Genomic DNA, 19,513 nt, shown 5'->3' with positions numbered 1-19,513 from the left:
CTTGGGTCCCCGCGACGTGTGGGGGCCTCGGAAGGTCGGCCCGCGGTGCCTGGACACCGGGCGGCGCCCGCGCCTGGACGGATGGAGGGCCGAGGCTGCTCGAGAGGAATCACACAGCAGGCGAGGGAGGGCCTGGGAGTGCTCCCCGGGTTTATTAGTGTCGCATCAGCACCTTAAAATAGTCCACGTGGTCACATACGTGACAGATTAGAATCTGTTTCCCAAAAACGCTATTTACATTAATCCTGTTTTCCATTTTTAAAAAAGAAAACAAAAGCTAGCAACACGTACATCCTAGAAACCAAACAACGCACAAAGAGCTGGACGGGGCCTGCAGGGACGCTCAGTGGCACCCCTGGCCTGCAGCGTCACACCCCAGGGAAAGGGCCCCCAAGCCCGGCCCCGCAGGCCCTTGCCAGGAGCGCAGCTTCCTCTCCGCCGCAGGATAGGAGGGGTCTCTAGAAGGAGATCAAAGGACACGTGTAGGGCTCAGGCAACTGGCTTTTGGGAGCAAGCGCTGCAGTCCTGTCTTGAGGAACGCGTCCTGGGACGAAGGCCAGGCGGGTCTTGGTGCCGGCCAGCGAGGACAGCGCAGCACACCTGGCCCTGGCCGCTCTAGCCCTGCCGGCCCTCTCCTCCCTGAGCTGCCGCCATGGGACCTGGGGCACTGGCCTGCGTGTCCGGAGGAGACGGTGACCCTGGGGACTTGACACAGAGAAGGCGGTGGCCTGGGCACAGGGCTGGGGCTGACCTCCCATCTGGCCTGAGGGTGGAGCCTGCCCATACCGTGCCACAGGCCCGTGAGGAGCCTGGCCTTGCCCTAACGTGACGAGCGGCTTGGCCTTTGAGTCCCAGTGACCTCTGGTCACCCAGCGGGTGGAGAACCCCTGCTCTGCAGGGCTGCTCCTGTCCTGGGGGCCACGGTCTGGGCCCTGCGCTCCTCACAAGCTGCCCCCACACTGCCCTCCGTGCACTCACAGCTGTGCCTCAGTCACAAGCAGCTTTGGCTTCTGAGTCATTTTCTTTCGAGGGACAAAGTGCTTTTATCTGGGTCCTCAAAACAGCTCCATGAGGTAGGCGGGGGAAGTGTTGACTGTTCCCGATCAGATGATGGGGAAACCGAGGCACCAGCGTGAGCAGAGCCTGGGTCTCTAAGTAAGTCATGGTGGCTGGGGCTGTCCGTATGACCTTCAGGGCCCAGGAACAGTGGCCGGCCCAGGGTGGAGGTGCTGAGCATCTTCTTGTGGGTATGAGGACACCTCACAGCTGGATGGGATGGGACAGCCCCTTTTGCCCCTTCCTCTAAAACTAGTTCTGCAGCTGGAAAGGGCATGTCACACCTCCTTTTGAGTGTGACCTCTGAAAAGGAAACTCAAGGAGCAGTACCCAGGGCCCTGAAGCCAGTGGTGGGAACAAGGGCAGGGAAGCACGCGGGTCCCCAGCAGCTGCCGGCTGCAGCCACAGGTGGGCACCCCACCAGCTGCCCAAGGAGTCCTCGGCTCAGGGGCCTACACCCTCACCCAGGTCCTTCCCGTCCAAGGACCCTGGTCCAAGGGCATGCTCAGGTCTGTCCACCTGCTAGGCCCAAGGCTCTTGGCCATGGACACTCGGACCCTGAACAGCCACCTGGGGGAGGAGGTAAGCAGGTAGGTCACAGGTAAGAAAAATCGACCGTCTCCCATTCCTGAGTGGGACCCTTCCTTGCCACAGGCTGCTGGAAGCCCTGTCCTCCAACAGAGCAGGCAAGACCTGCAGCCTGTCCGGCATTTGGCACTGTTTTTCTGAGCGCAGCCTGTGTGGTTCTCAGCCCTAGAAAACGGCTCAGAGCCCCTGGGTGGGCACCCTGGGCCTGCAGCCAGAGCGGCGAGGTGGAGTGGGCGGGCTCCTCCTGGGGAGTCCTGAGGGCCAAGCAGGACTGGAAGGGACCCCGGCCTCGGGCCAGGACAGCCACAGCCTACTGCACAGGGAGGAGGATGGCAGGTTGACCCCCTTCCCTGGGGACCCAACCCCCAAACCCCTTGCTCTGAGGAGCCTAGCCTAGACAGGTGGGGGCCCGGCTGCACCCTTGGCTCCAACCGGGCTCGGCCCCTGCAGTGTGGCCGCTTGCCTGAGCCTCCCTGGCCACGTTAGTGCTGCAGGTGACAGACACCTGGCTGCCTGGCCCAGACACCCCCAGTCGGCAGGCGGTGGAGCTGAGGCGGCAACTGTGTTCGGGGCAGGAAGCAAAGCAGTGCCTCGGGGGCAGCGAAGGGCGCGGGGAGCAGGGGGCTGGGACCGGGCCGGCACGGCTGGCTCTGCCTCCGTCCTCACGGGCTGCTGGGATTTCAGAAGAGCAACGTCTGTTTGGCAGCTACATTATAACATGTATTTAAAAGCATTAAAAATATCCGCTACTATAAAACCTCCACTGCCCCGGCGGCTGGAGTTCATCGGGATCCAGAGTGGGCGGGGCTGGGGCCCTCTCGGCTGGTGGGCTGGGGGCCCAGGGCGGGGCTGACAGGCCTCTGGGTTCCGCTCAGGACATCCCTGACAGAAGGCTGGCCTCTGGCCCCCCGCCCCCCAGCTTGCTGCCTGGGTACAGGCAGCCTGGGGTCCACGGGGCCACCCGCAGGACCCCCCCGCTCCCTGAGGAAGCAGAGTAGTCCTGGCTTTCAGAAAGGACAGGACACGAAGGCAAGAACCCTTCTTGTTGGGGGGACTGGGTTGGGGGGGGGGGTAGTCCTGAGGCCAAAACACACCTTCCGTGATCCCGCCTGCCCTCCCATCCTTGCCGGGACATTCTGGTTAATAAGCAGAGCAGTTACGGGCTCCCGGTGGGGGCCGCCCCGTTAGTCTCCAGGTTGTGAGCGCGCTCATACTTAAGACTGTTTCTCTCTGGGGTTTTAAGGGTCTGTCTCTGTGGTAAACTGAAGTGCGAGCAGGAAAGCAGCTGGGCCCTCCCGTCGTGGGGCTGCAGAGCGGAAACTGGCACGGCCCCCCGGCAGGCGGGGCTAGAAGGTGGGCTTGGAGTGTCCGAAGATGCAGATGGGGAAGTGCTTGACATGGGAGGACCACTGGGCCGCCAGCTGGAAGAACTTGACGTCATTCCACTCCACGCCATCGATGAGGACTGTGGGGACAAGACCGCCTGACCCGCCTGCCCCTAGCTCCAGGCCGCGGCCCAGAACAAGGCTGGGGGGTGCTGACACCCGTGGGGACCCCCAGGCTCCCGGGAGACACTCGCTGGTTCTCACCAGCCCTGCAGGAGGAGGTCTGGGGCCCCCAGCTCCCCTCCTAGCCTTCCTGCCGCCTTCTCCCACCCCATCCCCATGGCCCGAGAGCCTCTCCCCAGCCACCTCAGGGGAGCTGGTGTCCACAGCCTGTCTGCCTCCGAGGGATCTGCAGACGGGGTTTGAAACACCCTCCACTTAAGCCAGAAAATCAACAGAGAAAGACTGGCTGTGGTCTACTGTGGTCAGACCCAAGCCCACGGAAAAGAGAGAACTCGAGAGCTCCATGTTCTCAACCACCCAGTCACAGAATATCTTCTATAAAAATTGAGATAAAGCAGAAAGGACTGAGAAATTATTTCTCAGAATTTGAAAAGCCACTCCACACACACAAGTGGGCTCTCCCAAGTGTGCTCTGAGCTCAGACTACATTAACATGACATCACAGCCAAACAAGCATGTCCGGAGGTGAGCTTCTAGAAGCGGCCCGGCCCGGCCCGGCCCCGCCCCGCCCCGCCCCCGTTTACTTCAGTTTCCTGTTGGCCACAGGCCCCGCCCCGAAGGGCCCGCCCAAGCCCCGCCCACTGACCACAGGCCCCGCCCCGCCGCGAGGGCGCCTCCCTCACCGCGCAGCATGTTCTGCTGGTGCTTGGCCGTGCAGATCAGGCGGCTGATGCCCTCGATGCACTGGCTTTTGGACTCCACGTCCTTGTCCTTGGTTTTCTTGGGCAAAAACATCACTAGGAGGAAAGGGGGCCGTGCTGTGCTCCTGCTGCTCCCTCAGGGCCGGGGGCAGCGCGGGGTGTACGCTCTGCGGGCCCTGGACCCCGCGCCCCTGGCCCTCCTTCCACGCGGACCCTGACCGCCACCACCCGCCCACCAGCAGGCCCTTGCCCAGGGGTGTGGGAACGACGTGGCCCCCAGGCCCCGCAGCACCCTCGGGGCCTGCGCAGCAGCCCCTCCGCCCCGACAGTCAGCCCACCGCCCCGCCTCACCCTTCTTGTTCTTCTCCTTGGTGACCACGGTCATCGACATGGTGGGCGTGGCCGCGGCCTCGCCGCCGCTGGGCAGCCTGCTGACCTGGAGAGACCGGAAGGTGCACTTCAGCGTGCTCTTGGCGGTGGGCGAGTCCTTCTTCTCGGCGTCTCTCTTCCTGTCTGCGGGCTGCGCTGCCGTCCAGTAATCCACCTGCAACCCCATGAGCTCGGCGCCGACGCCCTGGCTGTGAAAGACGAGGGAGGCTCACCCCTCCGTCCTCAGCAGGGGCCGGCAGCACCCCGGGCCGGCATGGGCAAACGGGTGCCTCTGATGCCTGTGCTGCCCGACCTCGGGGACCACCTCTGTGTGGAGGGCCCAGGCCACCCGCCCCTCATAGGTGTACAGGCCCCAGGGGGCCCTATGGTGGGCCTCCCCGACCCTGTGGCGGTCCTCTGGGGGGTTCTGCTCGGGGGAGCCCTGATGGCTGGCACCCAGGAGGGGCTGCCAACAACCACACCCACTGTATCCCAGGCCAGCTACTCACAGCCGAGTTTCCGAAACTCCCTGTGGCCAGAGCACCCTGTACTTATAGTCTGTGGTTCCGGCCCCAGGAGTGCAGGGGGCCAGGTGGGGAGACATCAGGCCAGGACTGAAGAGTAGGGCCGCCCCCCCCGCCGCCCACTTGCCTGAGTGAGCCCTTGTCGACACCACTGTGTCCCTGGCAAGGCCACTCTGCCCCTCCGCTTCCTGGCAGCCTGGGGTGTGGTTAGGGACCCCAAGGAACCACCTGGTTCTCAGCCCCATCCCTGCTGTGCTGGGGGCAGCACTTCCATGTGGCTGCGTTTACCTGGGGGAGGACAGGCCTCCGCTCACTGACGGGGAGGAGGGTGGGGTGGGCGAGGCCTCCTTGGCCGCAGGAGACGTGGACGGCGGGGTGGATGAGAGCACACTGGAGCCCGAGGGGGCCGCGTCATCTGAGTCACCTTAGGGGAGGAGTTGGGGGCAGTGCTGAGCTTCCCTCACGGCTCTGCCTGGGCAGCTTGTGGCCCTCTGCACCCAGACGTGACAGGGAGGCCAGGCAGCTATGGGCTGGGGGAGCACGTGTGGGAAGCCGGAGGAACCCCCTCCCCCAAAGCTGAGCAGGAGCTGTCAGGCCTCAGGGACAAGGGAGGCCCATGCCTGGTGAACACAAGCCCCACAGCACACAAGCACCAGGGCTGCTGCCCGCCACAACCCAACCCCCGCCGCACCCCCACCCCAGCACCCCAACCCCAGCCCAGGGCCTGGAGGACACAGTCACCTGACGTGGCCGAAGACGGCTCCACTATCCCCACCTTCACCACCTAGGAGGCAACAGGACGCTGCTGAGGGGGGCTCCAGACCGGGTGGGGACCTGTTCCCTGCAGCTGCCCACTTGCCATGCCCCCTCGCCCCCCGGAACTTCTGGGGCTGAGCTGGGCCCCAGACCCTCAGTGCGAGGGGCAGAGCTGGGCTCAGGGGAGCCACCGTCCGTGTGGTCAGCTGTGCCACAGGCCCTGGTGAAGGGCCCTCCCTCTGCAGGTGGTGTGTTTGGGAGACGCCCTCAAGACGCAGCCTGCTTTGGCCATCCTGCACTCCCAGGATAAAGGCACAGGCCCCAGAGGCCCCAGGCTGCTGGCCGGCTGGCTGCGGGCCTGGCCCTGACCTGTGACCAGCGTTCAGGACCCACATGGCCTCCGGCAGGAGAGGAACCCTCTCCCCTCGAGTGAACCTCTCAGATCTCACACCCTGGCCTCAGCAAAACACGTGTGCGTGTGACTGGCCGGGCACAGGCAGTGGCGAGTCAGGTGCTGGAGCAAGGGAGCCCAGCCCAGCGGGGCACCAAGGTGGCCGCAGGGCCTGCGCCGTTTCCCCACGGGCGGCCAGGGGTCCCAGCCCACACCGACTGGGTGGGAGCTGTGCCAAGTGAGAGAGATTGCAACGACGACCGCGGCCTTGGGCACACGGCGGCGGGTCACGTGCAGCCAGCAGGACAGGCCGATGGTCACCTCAGCAGCTTCCACAGGACAGCCCCGGACGCGCTCCCTCCCAGCACGGCCAGCAGCCACCCCGCGCCTGAGCAGAGTGGGCGGCAGAGGCCCTGCCACCTGCCTGGCTGCCGAAGCGCCTCTCCCAGCAGATGCCCCGGCTGGAGACCCCAGTGGGGCCACAGGCTGCGGACACACAGCCGGCCGTCAGGCGGCAGGCCTGGCTCCTTGGCCACGGGACAAAGTAAAACCTTCCAACTTACAGGCCATGCTCCAGCCAAGCAAGCCTGCCCTGAGACTCCCAGAGGACAGAGGCAGCCCTCTGCCCCAGACCCCAGGAGGGGCCTGTCCTGAGGACGGCCGGCCCTGGGTGGCTTCTGAAGAGCTGAGCCTGACACTGACCCCCGCCGTCCAGGACGGAGCCGAGGCCTGGCCCCGCGCCTCCAGGCGGGCCGCCTGCTTCCCGCGTCCACTCCCAGCCTGGGCTCACGCCCCACTCGACGCAGGAAAGGAAGGCTTCAGGGCGGGAGGGACGCGAAGGCAGGCCGTCCGCTCCAACCGAAGAAGGTTCTGGACCGTCGCATGAAGACGACGACACGCTGACCACGTGGGCGGAGCGCGGCCGCCCTGCAGCAGAGCCGCCGGGCAGCAGGATGGCGGGCGAGGAGACGGCTGCCCGGGGCGGTACTCACCCCGACGAAGGGAATGAACTTCTGGGAGGACTCCTCGTCGGGGCTGAGACAGGGAAACACACAGTCAGCCTCCCTTATAGGCAGGGCCGCCCTCTGCAGCGCCCAGCCCCACCTGGACTCATGCCCGCCCTCCCGCAGGCACCGGCCTGGACCCCTGACCGCAGGGCCCGCCGACCTGCAGGAAGCCTGAATGCGTCTGCACGAGGTCCAGAGCCCAGAGGGGCGGCCCGAGGCCATCTGCTCCTCCCTCTGAGGCGCCTGGCGCGCAGGCAGCTGGCCCAGCCTGGAGCCACTCTGACGGCCCCCTGGGGCCCCAGGAGAGGGCAGGCTGCCTGTGCCCCCAGGACACCCTGGGAGCAGCTGGGACCACCTCCAGGGGATGGGGGTGACCGTCCCGTCAGGCTGAGACTTCCCCTCAACAATCTGGATGCAGTTGGTGCCCACTGGGGGGCATTTCTTGGACTAAGAGCTTCGGGACAGGACGGGGCGGGGGGCGGGGGGGAGGCTCTGAGGGCAAGCTGCTGTACTTGGCCCACAGGCCCTGCACAACTTCCGGCAGAGCCCAGCCTCTCCAGAGTCACCCGTCACGACCACTGGCAGGGAGGCAGCCGGAGTCCCTGGGCCTGGGTGGGGTGCCTCTTCCGCCTGCTCCCCCCAGGCCAGGGCTGGTCCTGCGGCTCAGCTGGTGCCGCTCTCTCCCCCGGTGTCCACCCTGGCCTGGGCTCCACCAGCAGCTGGGGAGCACCCCCTTCTAGCCTCCACCTGGGTCCCCAGGGCAGGACTGGTCCTGGACCTTGTGTGGCCCCTCCCCCAGCCACAGGGCAGACAGGTGCCCCCTGCCCTGCTTCCTGGGCCAGCACCCTCTCCAAGCCATCCTCCCAAACCTGAGCTTGAAGTCACAGAGTGACTCTTCTGCAGGGCAGTCCACACATGCACACCCAGCAGGGCAGCGGCCCGTGGGTGCCACCCAGGGAGAAGCCTCTGCACCAGGCAGGCCTGCCAGTGGGAACCCAGGCCCAGCTCAGCCAGCTCCCTGGGCACCAGCTCTCGGGACCAGGAGCCCCAGGGTACCAGAGCTTGACAGGAGGCTCTCCCCCTCCCTGTCCCTGTGGCGGATGGAGGCTGGGGCTGGGGGTGCCCCGGTGAAGTGTGGTCACCAGCGGGACGAGCGCCCCTGACCCAGGGGTCAGTACAGAACGCAGGTCCCAGTCCCGGCAGGTACTGCCGTGTGCCCAGCACGCCACCCACGTGAGGGGACAGCAGCTGGCAGGAGCCACCCTCCCCTGGGCACCCGTGAACCACACACCCACCCAGCACCACCCACCCCATCTCTGCAAAAGACCTGGCAGACGACTCTGGGTGAGAGAACCTGCACGTTCAGCCCATCCAGGTGAAGGTGAAGGTGAAGTCGCTCAGTCGTGACTGACTCTTTGCGACCCGTGGACTGTAGCCCACCAAGCTCCTCTGTCCATGGGATTCTCCAGGCAAGAATACTGGAGTGGGTTGCCATCTCCTTCTCCAGGGGATCTTCCTGACCCAGGGATCGAACCCAGGTCTCCCACATTGCAGGCAGCCGCTTTAACCTCTGCACCACCAGGCTACCAAACTCCCAGGCCTTTTTCCCCATTGTAAGAAGAACACGGTCGAAAAAGAAAACTTCCCTTCGTTGCGGTTTGTGTAACGAAACCACCGTAACCTTGTGCCTGGACCTCCTCCTGCATGTTACGAGGCAGGACATCTGGGGGCGTCCCTGGACGCACAGGGGCCTTCGACCCACAGGGCCCCCACCTCAGCAAGCCACTGCCCGCCACGCACGCCCACCCCTCCACGATCGGCACGCAGGGAGGCAGACAAAGGAGAACCCCCAGGAGGGGGCCTTGGAGACTCCACAACACAAGCATCAAAGCCAAGCCGCGCCCCTGGGCCATGCAGACGACATCCAGCGAGCACGCTCCCACGAGACGGGGGTGACACCGGCTTCCAGCGAGACCCCTCACCCTGGACCCTGCGTGCGGAGGGCACGGTGCTCCTGGCAGGGACAGAGATCAGGACTCCTAGGACTTGAGCCCACGGCTCTGTGCCAAGGCCCCTGGGCATGGCTCATGAGACCTGGCTCATGACACCTGTGCATGGGGGAGGTGCCTCCACGTGGCAGCGGTGGCACAGAAGCTGAGGGGAGCCCACGCCGGCCAAGAGGCCAGGGTGGGGGTGCTGGGCAGCCTGCACAGTTGCCTGAGAGGACCACCAACGGGTCTGGCCTCAGGCTGGGAGCTGGTGCTGAGCAGACTGGAGCCTCCCTGCAGACGCCGTCGTGGGGCTGGGCTGAAGGAGACCGGGATGGCTGTACCCGCTGCCCACCCTCTCCCGGGTCTCCTGACCCCTCTGGGTGGACAGCAGCCTGTTCTGTGCGCCCGCTGCCCTTCCAGGCCTGGGCTCTGAGCCCGGATGGCACATTGGCTTTCACGGGCTTCCAGCCGGGATGCCAGGACACCGGGACCCCCCCAGCCTGGGCGGGTGTCACCACTGTAACGCGGGGATGGGGGCTGAGCACGGAGGAGGCTTGGGGTCTCCCAGGCCTCGGCCCCAGGTGCAGCTCACGGGAGCCCACCCTGGCACAGACAGAGGTCGCGGGCCAGGCAGCAAAGCAGGCCACGCTCCCGGCGCAGCTAATGGGGGTGGGCGGGGAGGGGAGCGGGCGCAGGCCCACCGGACAGCCCGGGGTCAGCGGGGCACACCACGGCTGGTCTTTCTCTAGACCCTGAGGCTTGTTTAGCAGGACAGCTGAACGGGCTCACACCCCTCCTCCTGATCCATCCCAGGGCCCAGCACAGAGGCGGCCTGGGACCCAAGGACTCGCCCTGGAGCTTTCCCAGAGCAAATGCCCTAAGACTCAGGCAGAGCAGCGCCCTGAAGGGCCCAGTGCCAGACACCTGGCAGGCACGGCCACTGGACTCGGCTCCGACATACGGTCAAACGGAGAAGCCGCCGCCTCGGGGGCAAGAAAACAGAGCCTCGCTGCGTGCAATGTGGCCTGGCCACCATCCAGGTACACCCCAGAACTGAGCTGGGAGCTCAAGTTCTGGAGAGCTCAAGCCGCTCTCCCTGGCTGCTGGCAGCGGGCACTGGGAGCAAAGCCCGCGCAGTGCTTGGTTGGTGGCTCACGGAGTGGAGCCAGTCCCTGTGGCTAACAGTGGCGGCACCGCCAGGCTTCAGAGACGCAGCAACTCAGAAAAGGGTTCCGCCGGCCACTTCCCAACCTGCACTCGGAACTCAAACGCTACCAGGCGGCAGACTTTGTCCCTGAGGCTGGGTAAGTGCCCGAGAGGGACCGGGCAGCGCCAAGAGCCTGCTCGATGGAGGCCGCGCCTCCTGACCCCCATATGGAGAGCTGAGGGCCACCCACCCACTGACACTGCCAAACAGCCCTGAAGACCAGCCAGTGGGCGGGAGGGGGCCGGACCCAAGGACAGCAGTACCTGAGGGCGAAGTCAAAGTGAAAGTTCTTTCTCCTTTTCAGAGAGCCGCCAAAGAGAGAGACAGGACAGGTCGCTGTTAGGCGCTTGGGGCGGTGAGGCACTCGCTGGGGGTCCCTCACAGAGCCGGGGGCAGGGCAGCTGAGCTGCTCAGACCAGCTGTGGTCCACCTCTTCCCGAAACCCCCTGACCACACCTCTGTTCACAGCTGGGCAAGGGGACCGCTCGACCCCTCAGATTGCACAAGGCCCCACCCCATGCCAGCCCAGCCCCTGACCACCACCCTGCTCGGGGCAGGGGGAGGACTGGGCCTCCCGCTGGAGATTGGCAGCTGGAGGAGGCAGGCCCCTGCTGGGCCAGCACCGGGACCGCTGCTCTTGAGACTCCAGTTACAGGAAATCCCAGCGCGGACACAGATGGACAAAAATCGACCAGCTGATCCTAACTCTGGTTTGCATCGGGAAAAGGTGCAGTGGTCAGAACTGGGGGCTTCCCTCATCCCAGGTCTTCCCATCCCGTGGGCCCGTGAGTGACCCAAGGTGCTGGAACAGTGAGGACGCAGGCTGCCTGGCCGAGACTGCGGACGGCCGGTGGTCTCCGCCCCACGCCTGCAGGCCCGGGAGGTACCTCTTCTGCTTGTAGGTCAGCATGGCCTCCGCGATGGGCAGCTGGTGGGCGCAGTTGGCCCCCGAAATGTACTGGGTGATTCTTGACACAATGTCCGGCGTGTCCTGCACTGCAGAAGACCAGGAGGGGTCCGTGGGCATGGTGCACCCCAGCACCCAAGGCCGCGGCAGCCAGGCTGGGCATGGCTGAGGGGCTCCTCTGGAGTCCTGGGGGGGGCAGTGCTGCTGCTGCTGCTAAGTCGCTTCAGTCACGTCCGACTCTGTGTGACCCCATAGATGGCAGCCCACCAGGCTCCCCTGTCCCTGGGATTCTCCAGGCAAGAACACTGGAGCGGGTTGCCATTTCCTTCTCCAATGAATGGAAGTGAAAAATGAAAGTGAGGTCGCTCAGTCGTGTCCGAATCTTAGTGACCCCATGGACTGCAGCCTACCAGGCTCCTCCAGGCCTCTCCAAATCCTGAAAAGCCATCCCCAGCCGGTCACCAAAGAGCTTTGCGGCTCACGGGCAGAGAAACATCCTGGCCCACCCCTCACTGACCATGCCTGCTGACCCCAGCTACCTGCCTGGCGCTCAGGCCCAATACATAAAATGTGTCTCAGAGCAAAGCAAACCGCTGACTTTCAAAATGAGGTGTGATGGGCTGGGCGGCACTTCAGGGGTGCAAGGGTGAGGGGCGCGGGGTGGGAGTGGGCGGGAGGGCAGACGGGGCCGGCGGAGATGGGGGCGCAGAGGGGGAGGGGCAGCTGGAGGTTGCAGGTGGGGTGTGGGTGCAAGGGCCAGGAGAGGCGGTGGGGGTGGGGGCGGGGCAGGGGGACAGGAGGGGCGCAAGGGGCGGGGTCACAGGGGCGGAGTGGGGGCTGGGGGTCGCAGGGGCGGGGGGCGCGGGGGTGGGTCGTGGCTGGGGCGGGGGGCGCGGGGGGGTGGGGGTCGCAGGGGCGGGGGGCGCGGGGGTGGGTCGTGGCGTTGGGTGGGGGTCGCAGGTGCGGGGGGCGCGGGGGGCGGGGGGTGCGGACACGCGGGTGGGTCATGGCGTTGGGCGGGGGGCGCGGGGGTGGGTCGTGGCGTTGGGTGGGGGTCGCAGGGGCGGGGGGCGCGGGGGTGGGTCGTGGCGTTGGGTGGGGGTCGCAGGGGCGGGGGGCGCGGGGGCTGGAAGCGCGCAGGACGGGAGAGCCGAGCGCGCGCGTCCCGGGCCTCACCGGCGCTCTGCGCCTCCAGCTTGCTGAACAGGTCCCTCCAGGCCAGGTCCTGGAAGAAGGTGTTGTACCTGTAGTCCACGGAGCCCAGGTACCGGGCCACGGGGTGGGAGCCTGGGGGCCGAGAGCGGCGTCAGGCGCGGCCCGCTGCGCCGCCCCTCACCTCGCCCCGGCGCGGGGGGTCTCCCTGAGGACTCTGCCCCAGGCGAGCCAAAAACGGGGGTTTTGGCCGTGAGAGCTTTTAAAGGTTAGTGAATAAGCAGGCCTCCGCCGGGCCCTGCTGACAGGGGGCCCCAGTGGGCCCGGCACCCCCCCCCACCCCCGGGCAGCCCCGAGGCAGGGGCCCCGCTCACCCAGCGGGATGACGAGGAAGCGCATGTAGCCCAGCCAGTCGGGGGTCTTGTGCGACAGCTGCTCCACGAAGAGCCGCAGCACGGCGCTGAGGTAGTGCTGCGCGCCCGCCACCGCGATCTTCACGGGCGTCGGCGGCTGCGGATTGCAGTTGCAGCTGTGGGCGCACGAGGGGCAGCGCTTCAGGAGGGCGGCCCGCCAGGCCGGCTGCCCCGCCAGCAGCCCTCGCCCCGGCCCGAGACGCTGCGGAGCAGACGGCCCCACGCCCGGGACTCACTATCTCTGAATCCGAGACACGATGGTGCTGAAGGCCGCCTGGACGTCGGCCGCGGAGCAGGTGCAGACCACTGGGAGCGTGTGGCGCTGCAGCACATCCGAGAGGAACTGGGGGGGCGGGGGACCCTCAGCCGCGCTCTGCTCGCGCCCACGGCGGGAGGGCTGGCCAGGGCCCCCGAGAGGACACACTGCCCGCTCCCCACCCCACCCCGCCCGGGCTGCCCGGCCCCTCCCCACCTGCCCCTGCCAGTCCGAGGTGTTCACGAGAATGATGTTTTCCGGGAGCTGGTCATCAGAGATGAGGATGTGGTTTAACTGGTCGTACACAGTCTTCCTGGGGATCTGGAGAGACGGGGCTCATGTGCAGCTGCCCCGAGGGCGAGCTGTGCCCAGCCCCTCACCTGCCCAGGGACCCCCAGCAGCCACCTGGAAGCAGGCGGGAGAGCCCAAGCCGCAGTGCGCGTGGACACACAGCCCCCGCGTGCACAGAGGCCCCGGCGCCGGCAGCACAGCAGGGGCGCCCGCTGGGGCCCCGCCCGCAGGTACCTGCAGCTGACTCCGCGCGTCGGGGCAGCGCTCGTTGTCCAGGCTGTTGGCCCGCTCGTTCTGTGGGCGAGCCGGCTGCCGCTCCTTCAGGGATGTGCTCCGGCCCCGGCGGCCCGCCTGCTTCCCCTCGGACCTGCAGGGCAGCCGCGGGCGCTCACTGCCCTGGGTGCCCTGGGTGCCCGGCCACTCGGCAGTGAGGCGGCTGCGCTGGGGGCAGCTGGGCAGCTGGGCCACAGGCCACGAGGAAGGAGACCCCAGGCCCTCCCCTGCCAGGTGTGCCTGGCGCAGGCTGTGCCCGTGTCCTGGAGCTCAGGGTGCCCTTCCCAGGCCTGACACAGGCCCCTGTGCCCCCCCAGGTAGTGCCAGCACCAGAGCCCTGCTCCTGGAAGACTCCCATCCCAGAAACACAAAGCCAAGGCCTCACGGAGGCCAGTGGCTGACACGCCTGTCTGCTGGCTCCCATCGGGCGCAGCCTGGGTCGGGAGGTTCGGTCCCAAAGGCTGTGTGCACATCGCCTCCCTTCTCATTTCCGGGAGAAGGCAGGTACAGGGAGGCGGTGCAGGCTGACCGCAGGACGAAAATCGGGGAGCAATGCATCGCGCGTCTGCCACACGGGACCCTGGCCAGCTGCCCCTGCCCCGCAGAGGCCCTGCGCTGGACGGTGCGCTGCGCGAGGGCTGCTCTGCTTGTCTGCATGGCCCGTGCCCAGCGGGCACACCCCACCCACCCTGGCACCAAGCGGCATGGAATCGCGGGCACCAAGCGCAAGCCTGCCCCAGCCCAGATGGCGCCACAGGGCCCAGGACAGGGGAGGCGGTGGGGGGGGGAGGGGCCAAGCCTTCCCTGCCCTTGGAGCAGGCAGCCAGCTGCAGATGGGGGTGAGTGAGGGTCCCAGGTGAGCCCCACGAGCGATGCCTGTCCAGCCAGACGGGCCCCCCCACGGGGCGCCTACACATGCTGTACAGCGGCCCGTGGGGGCACTGCCTGGGCCATGGCCTCCCTGGGGCGGCTGGCCACCTGGTGGAGGGGATGACCAGGGATTCCGTCTTGGTGATCCGCCCGCTGGGCGGCAGCTTCTCAGTGAACAGGTCCAGGGCAGAGATCTCCACTTCGGGGCTTTCCTCGGGTGGTGCTGGCTGCTCCCCGGGGGCGGGCGTGCTCTGTGGGCAGAGGATGGAACCGTGGGGAACGCACATGCCCAGGGCCTCCTCCTGGCGCTGTGCTCCTGTGCCCAAGTGGCCTTGGTTTGGGTGAGGGCGCTCGGGCCTCTCCTGGGCTGGGGACTCCGTGCCTGTGGCCACACGCTGCCCTGCGAAGCCAGCTGACCCCCACCTCCAACCACAGGGCTCCCAGTCCCGCCTGCAGCAGGGAGGCCCGCACCACCCCGACCCTGCCCTTCCTTGAGAACCTGCACGAGAGCAGCAGGAAGCAGCCTTGGTTGTTTGTGCCTGAGAGCGAAGCGGGGCGGCCCTGACTATCCTCTGGGGGTGGGGTGAGTCCAAGGGGAACCCTGACTGGCCTCTTGGAGTTAGGGTGACTCCAGGGGCCCTGACCATCCCCTGGAGATGGGGTGAGTCCTGAAGGACCCTGACCGTCCCCCGGGGGTGAGCTGAGTCCAGGGGACCCTGATTACCCCTTGGGGTTAGGGTGAATCCAGGGGCCCTGACTGTCCCCTGGGGGTGGGGAGAGTCCAGGGGCCCTGACTGGCCCCTGGGGGTGGGGAGAATCCAGGGGGGTCCTGACCATCCCCCAGGAGTGGGGTGAGTCCAGGGGAATACTGACTGTCCCCGGGAGTGGGGTGGGTCCAGGGGGGCCCTGACCCATCTCCCAGGAGTGGGGTGAGTCCAGGGGGATCCTGACTGTCCCCGGGGGTGGGGAGAGTCCAGGGGGGGCTCATCGTATCTCTGTGCGTAGGTTCTAGATGGTGGGAGCAAGAGAACCTCCAGGTCATGGGTCAGACCCCAAAAGGCAACATGTAAGTGCGCTCTGTGAAGGTGGCCCCATGCCTGCTTACGTGGGCCACCAAATCGGACACGCTGTCACTGGGCTGCTTGCCTCCGAGGACCCGTGTCTTCTCGGGCACATCAGCCTGTGTGGATGAGACGGGAGGGAATCAGGAGGTGTCCGGCAATGGTGCCCAGGCTGGCTCACCTCTGGGCAGGGGGCTCTGGGTTTGGAGGCAGCCTGGGGAGACTGGCCAGCGTTTCCTGGACCGTGGGCTCAGGGCCACCCCACAACAGTCACTGGGCAGGTTACTCAGGCCACATGGCGAACCAGGAGGCACTGAGCCTCGGGCTTGTCAGAGCCTCCAGTGACTCAGACGGAGGATCAGGGTGGCCCCTGCCCGCCTGAGGACCCCAGCGGGGGCTACTCACCGGGCTGGGAGGCTCCCTCTGGCTGCGGGCGCTGTGGATGCTCCCGATCTCTGTCTGTGAGCTGGAGTGAGACAGGCCTTCAAAGTACGGCCTGGGAAGCGGGGACAGAGAGAGTGTTGTTCTCCGGCACACCCCAAACCGGGCCTAGCAGGGTCGAGCCCCACCCTCGAGGACACAGCACAGGCAGCACACCGCGGGCCTGAGAGCCGCCAGCACACCTGCGCCCCGAAGCCCCCCAACCCTGGGGGCGCCCCGGGCACCCGGGATGGCTGCACCGGACAGCTGGAGGCCTGATGGGTGGGGGCCCGGGCCCCCGGGGCGGACTGCAGGAGCCAAAGGTCAGCTTAATGAGGGGCAGGACCCCGGCAACGTCTGCTGACGAGGCCACACGGGCGTGAAAACGTGAGGCTGAACCGCAGGGCGAGGCGGCGGGACGAGGCCCGAGAAGCCACACCTGTGCCCTGGGACTGGGACGGGGGCTGGCTGGGGGCTCGCCCTGCGGCACAGCTTCCAGTGGGGACAGCGCAGGTCAGCTGGGCTGCGGAGGTAACCTCGGCAGCTGTCAGAAGCGGAGACCTGCCCCCTGAAGGCAGAGAGGGGTCGGGGGGCCACTGTGCTGGCCTTCAAAGTGGAGGAGGCGTGGGCAGAAGGTGAGCAGGACCCCTGACCTGGGCCTGCAGCAGCTCCTCCAGGAGACTGGGCTCTGTGAGCAGCCACTCACTGGTCAGGACTGAGGCCCACCGTGGGGGGGGCGCCACGGGGGGGTGGGGTGCTGCCATGGGGGTCCCACCATAGGGGGGGCGCCACGGGGGCGGCTGTCGTGGGGCGTCCCACCATGAGGGGGCGTTCTGCCATGGGGGGGTCCTGCCCTGGGGGGAGTCTGCCGTTGGGGGGGAGTCTGCCGTTGGCGGGGGGGTCGCGCCGTGGGGGGAGTCCCACCGTGGGGGAAGTCTGCCGTGGGGCGTCCCGCCGTGGGGGGAGTCTGCCATTGGGGGGGTCCCGCCCTGGGGGGGTCCCGCCGTGGGGGGAGTCTGCCGTTTGGGGGGGAGTCTGCCGTGGGGGGGCTCCCGCCATGGGGGGAGTCTGCCGTGGGGGTCCCGCCGTGAGAGGGCAGGGGCTGCGGGGGGGCGGGTGGCAGAATGCCCGCCCCTCCTGAGTGCTCCCGGGCCCTGGCTCGCGCTTGCTTGGCATCGAGCTGTCGGCCGGGCCACAGGCCTTCCTGCCTCTGACTTGGGCTCCTGGACTCAGACCTGCCTGCTCCCTTGGCTCGAGGCCAGTCTGCAGCCCCCCACCTCCCCCCTGCCATCAGCTCTGTCCGCACCCCTGCCCCTGGGGGAACCCCAGTGCCCCCCCCAACTTCCCGCGGGACAGACAGCCCCGGGGCACCCACTGGTCCCTCCCGGGTCCACATCCCACCTGCCCCTCCTTCCCGGACATGGCCTCCTGCGGGGCTGAGCCCAGCTGGCTCCACACTGGACCCTCCCTTCGCCACACCCCACCTCTGGAAGCCCTGCAGACCCAGGGCTCCCTCAGGGTCTGTGCCTCCTGTCCATCCCCTCCCGAGCCCACACCCCAGTGGGCCTGTTGCCCTGCACACCGCATTCCCTTCCAGCCCTGACGACCACCCAACGGGCCGCCTCACATCTGGCCTCTGCTGACCGCCGGCTCTGAAGGCAGATGTGGGCGCAACCGCGTGTACCTCAGCTTCGGCTTGGGGGTGCTGAGGACGCTGCCGTCATCCTCCAAGTCGGGGCCGCTGTCGCTGGGGTCCTCCACGTCCAGCGTGTCGTACAGCAGGTCCAGGTCTTCCTCGACCTCGGGGACGTGCTCTGCGGGGTCCTGCTCCGAGTCCAGGACCTACGTGAGGCCAGAGGTGTGAGGCTGCGGGACAGACGGGAGGAGACTGCTCGGCCACCCGGCACCCTTCCTCCAGCCAGTCCCTGCAGGCCCCAGGCATCGCGCCGAGGCCTCCAGTCACCTGGGCACTTGGCTCAGCTCTCCCCTCAGCCTGAGACGCCTGCGCCGCCAGCACGGCCTTCAGAGCATGCGGCAGTGCTCCGACAACAGAGCCGTGCGGCGGCCCCAGCAGGACCCGGATGCGAGGCTGCCCTCCCGGCGCCCCTGCCCCCCGGCAGCCCCCAGGCCCACGCACTGGCCCTCTCCCAGGAGGGCGCACGCGCCGGAACCCCTCGGCCTGCAGTCTCCCCTCCTTAGTGCAGCGGTGTGTGTTTCAGTGTGAGAGAGCGCGCGCGCGCGCCCACAGCCAGCTCCTCCTCGCTAGTGGGTCTTCACGACGGCTCACAGTGTGTCTGCCGTTGGCCAGCAGGGACGGGGCGATGCTCCCAGGTTCTGCGGCTACAGGGAAGCTCCTGTAACACCATCGGCCTCTGTGGACGTGTCTCCTCCTCACGGGGAAACACGGGGCACTGCTGTGTGCCTAGCAAGGGTGTCTAACCCGTTCAGCCTCTTTTGCCAAGTGGCGGCACTACGGATGTTCCCTCCAGCACACGAGTGTTCCGACGGTCACATTATCCCCATCGACACGTATCTTCCGTGTCCCTGGGGACGGCCCGCCCAGTGGCAATCGAGAGGGGTCCACGGCTCTGACCTGCACTCCCCGATGACTAGCGGTGTCCAGCATCTCTTCGTGTGCTTGCCGGCTTCTTCGTGTCTCTTCTCTGGAGGAGCAGCTCCTCAGATCCTTTGCCCAGCTTTTAAAGCGGACAGTTTTCTCACTGTGCTGCTCTGAGTTGTAAGTGTTCTCTATACGCTCTGGATTGCACGTCTCTCATCAGATCTATGATTTCACCCCGTGAGCTGCTGCCTCATTTTCTCGATGGCACTGTTTGGAGCACAGAACCTTAAATTCTGATGGAGTCCAACTTGCTTGTTTTTCGTTTGCTCATGCTTTTGCTGTCGTATCTGAAAAGCCACTGCTTGATCCAAGCCCACAAATACTGCTGTTTCCTTCTAAGAGGTCTACAGTTTCAGCCCATACATTTAGGCCTTTGAGTCGCCTGGAGTTGTTTCTTATGCGCGTTGTTGGGGGGGTGGTGCCCAGGCATCCCACTGCTCCAGCACTACCTGCTGAAAAGGCCGTTTCTCCCCACTAAACGGTCTGCCTGGAAATCACCTGACCATTAACAGAGCGACCTGCCCTCACTTCACTGACCCGCTGAGGGCGGCAGCTGTCGCTGAGTTCTGGAGACACAGTGTGAGCCCTTCAAGTCTGCTCTTCCTCAACGGCTGTCTTGTTGATTCTGGGCCCCCAGCATTTACGGCTAACTTCCAGCACTAGGTGGCTGGCTTCTGCACCAGGGTCGCTGGAGGTCTGCTAGGAATCGTGTGGACCTGGAGGCCAGTGTGGGGAAGACCGCGGCTCACGTGAGGAGCCGCCGCGAGGGGATGGCGCCACCCCACATGTGGACACACGGCTGCCGCTTCCAGGCGTCACACATGCTGTCGGGAGGGCGACAGGCAGGAAGGCCAGGGGTCTCCACACGAGGGAAACAGGCTGCAAGGGTCAGACGTTTTCTCTCTCTCTTCAGCGGCAGGAGGAAACACTACAAGCCTCAGATTTTTCCTCTTCTCTGTACCGATTTAAAAGCTTCCCTTTAAAATTCTGTGTCGCCATGACGACACCTGGTTCCACCTGAACTTCTCTCAAATCTTGAGCGAACTGATGCATTTTTCTTATGGAAACGTTTTTCTTAAGCTGTGTTAATGAACAATGTATTTACTCTAGGTTCTGTCTTCCAGTTGGTTCCACCAAAGACTCAGAGCAGAC

General features: G+C 66.3%; 1 protein-coding gene across 12 annotated transcripts in view; it reads right to left on the bottom strand.

The window, feature by feature from the left end:
* Positions 1-126: 126 nt before the first annotated feature.
* Positions 127-19,513, bottom strand: part of PACS2 (phosphofurin acidic cluster sorting protein 2) — a 59,918-nt gene continuing 40,531 nt past the window's right edge. For 7 of the 12 annotated variants that reach the window (XM_027957484.3, XM_060401508.1, XM_060401509.1 and 4 more), the window contains exons 9-25: positions 17,426-17,583; positions 15,727-15,817; positions 15,366-15,440; positions 14,369-14,511; positions 13,352-13,484; positions 13,043-13,147; positions 12,807-12,913; positions 12,532-12,686; positions 12,182-12,292; positions 10,986-11,094; positions 10,362-10,394; positions 6,886-6,928; positions 5,488-5,530; positions 5,035-5,170; positions 4,205-4,431; positions 3,836-3,949; positions 127-3,109 (exon numbers count right to left, since the gene is read on the bottom strand). In XM_027957484.3, coding sequence (XP_027813285.2) covers positions 2,991-3,109; positions 3,836-3,949; positions 4,205-4,431; positions 5,035-5,170; positions 5,488-5,530; positions 6,886-6,928; positions 10,362-10,394; positions 10,986-11,094; positions 12,182-12,292; positions 12,532-12,686; positions 12,807-12,913; positions 13,043-13,147; positions 13,352-13,484; positions 14,369-14,511; positions 15,366-15,440; positions 15,727-15,817; positions 17,426-17,583 — 1,902 coding nt within the window. In that variant the 3' untranslated portion in view covers positions 127-2,990. Of the gene's footprint in view, positions 3,110-3,835; positions 3,950-4,204; positions 4,432-5,034; positions 5,171-5,487; positions 5,531-6,885; positions 6,929-10,361; positions 10,395-10,985; positions 11,095-12,181; positions 12,293-12,531; positions 12,687-12,806; positions 12,914-13,042; positions 13,148-13,351; positions 13,485-14,368; positions 14,512-15,365; positions 15,441-15,726; positions 15,818-17,425; positions 17,584-19,513 lie in introns of those variants that run through there. The other 5 variants (XM_027957487.3, XM_027957488.3, XM_060401512.1 and 2 more) reach the window with 2 other exon arrangements.

Source organism: Ovis aries, chromosome 18, assembly GCF_016772045.2.
Source record: "Ovis aries strain OAR_USU_Benz2616 breed Rambouillet chromosome 18, ARS-UI_Ramb_v3.0, whole genome shotgun sequence".
NCBI lineage: Eukaryota > Metazoa > Chordata > Mammalia > Artiodactyla > Bovidae > Ovis > Ovis aries.
Note: the sequence above shows the minus strand (reverse complement) of the source record. Positions and strands in the feature narration are given on the sequence as shown.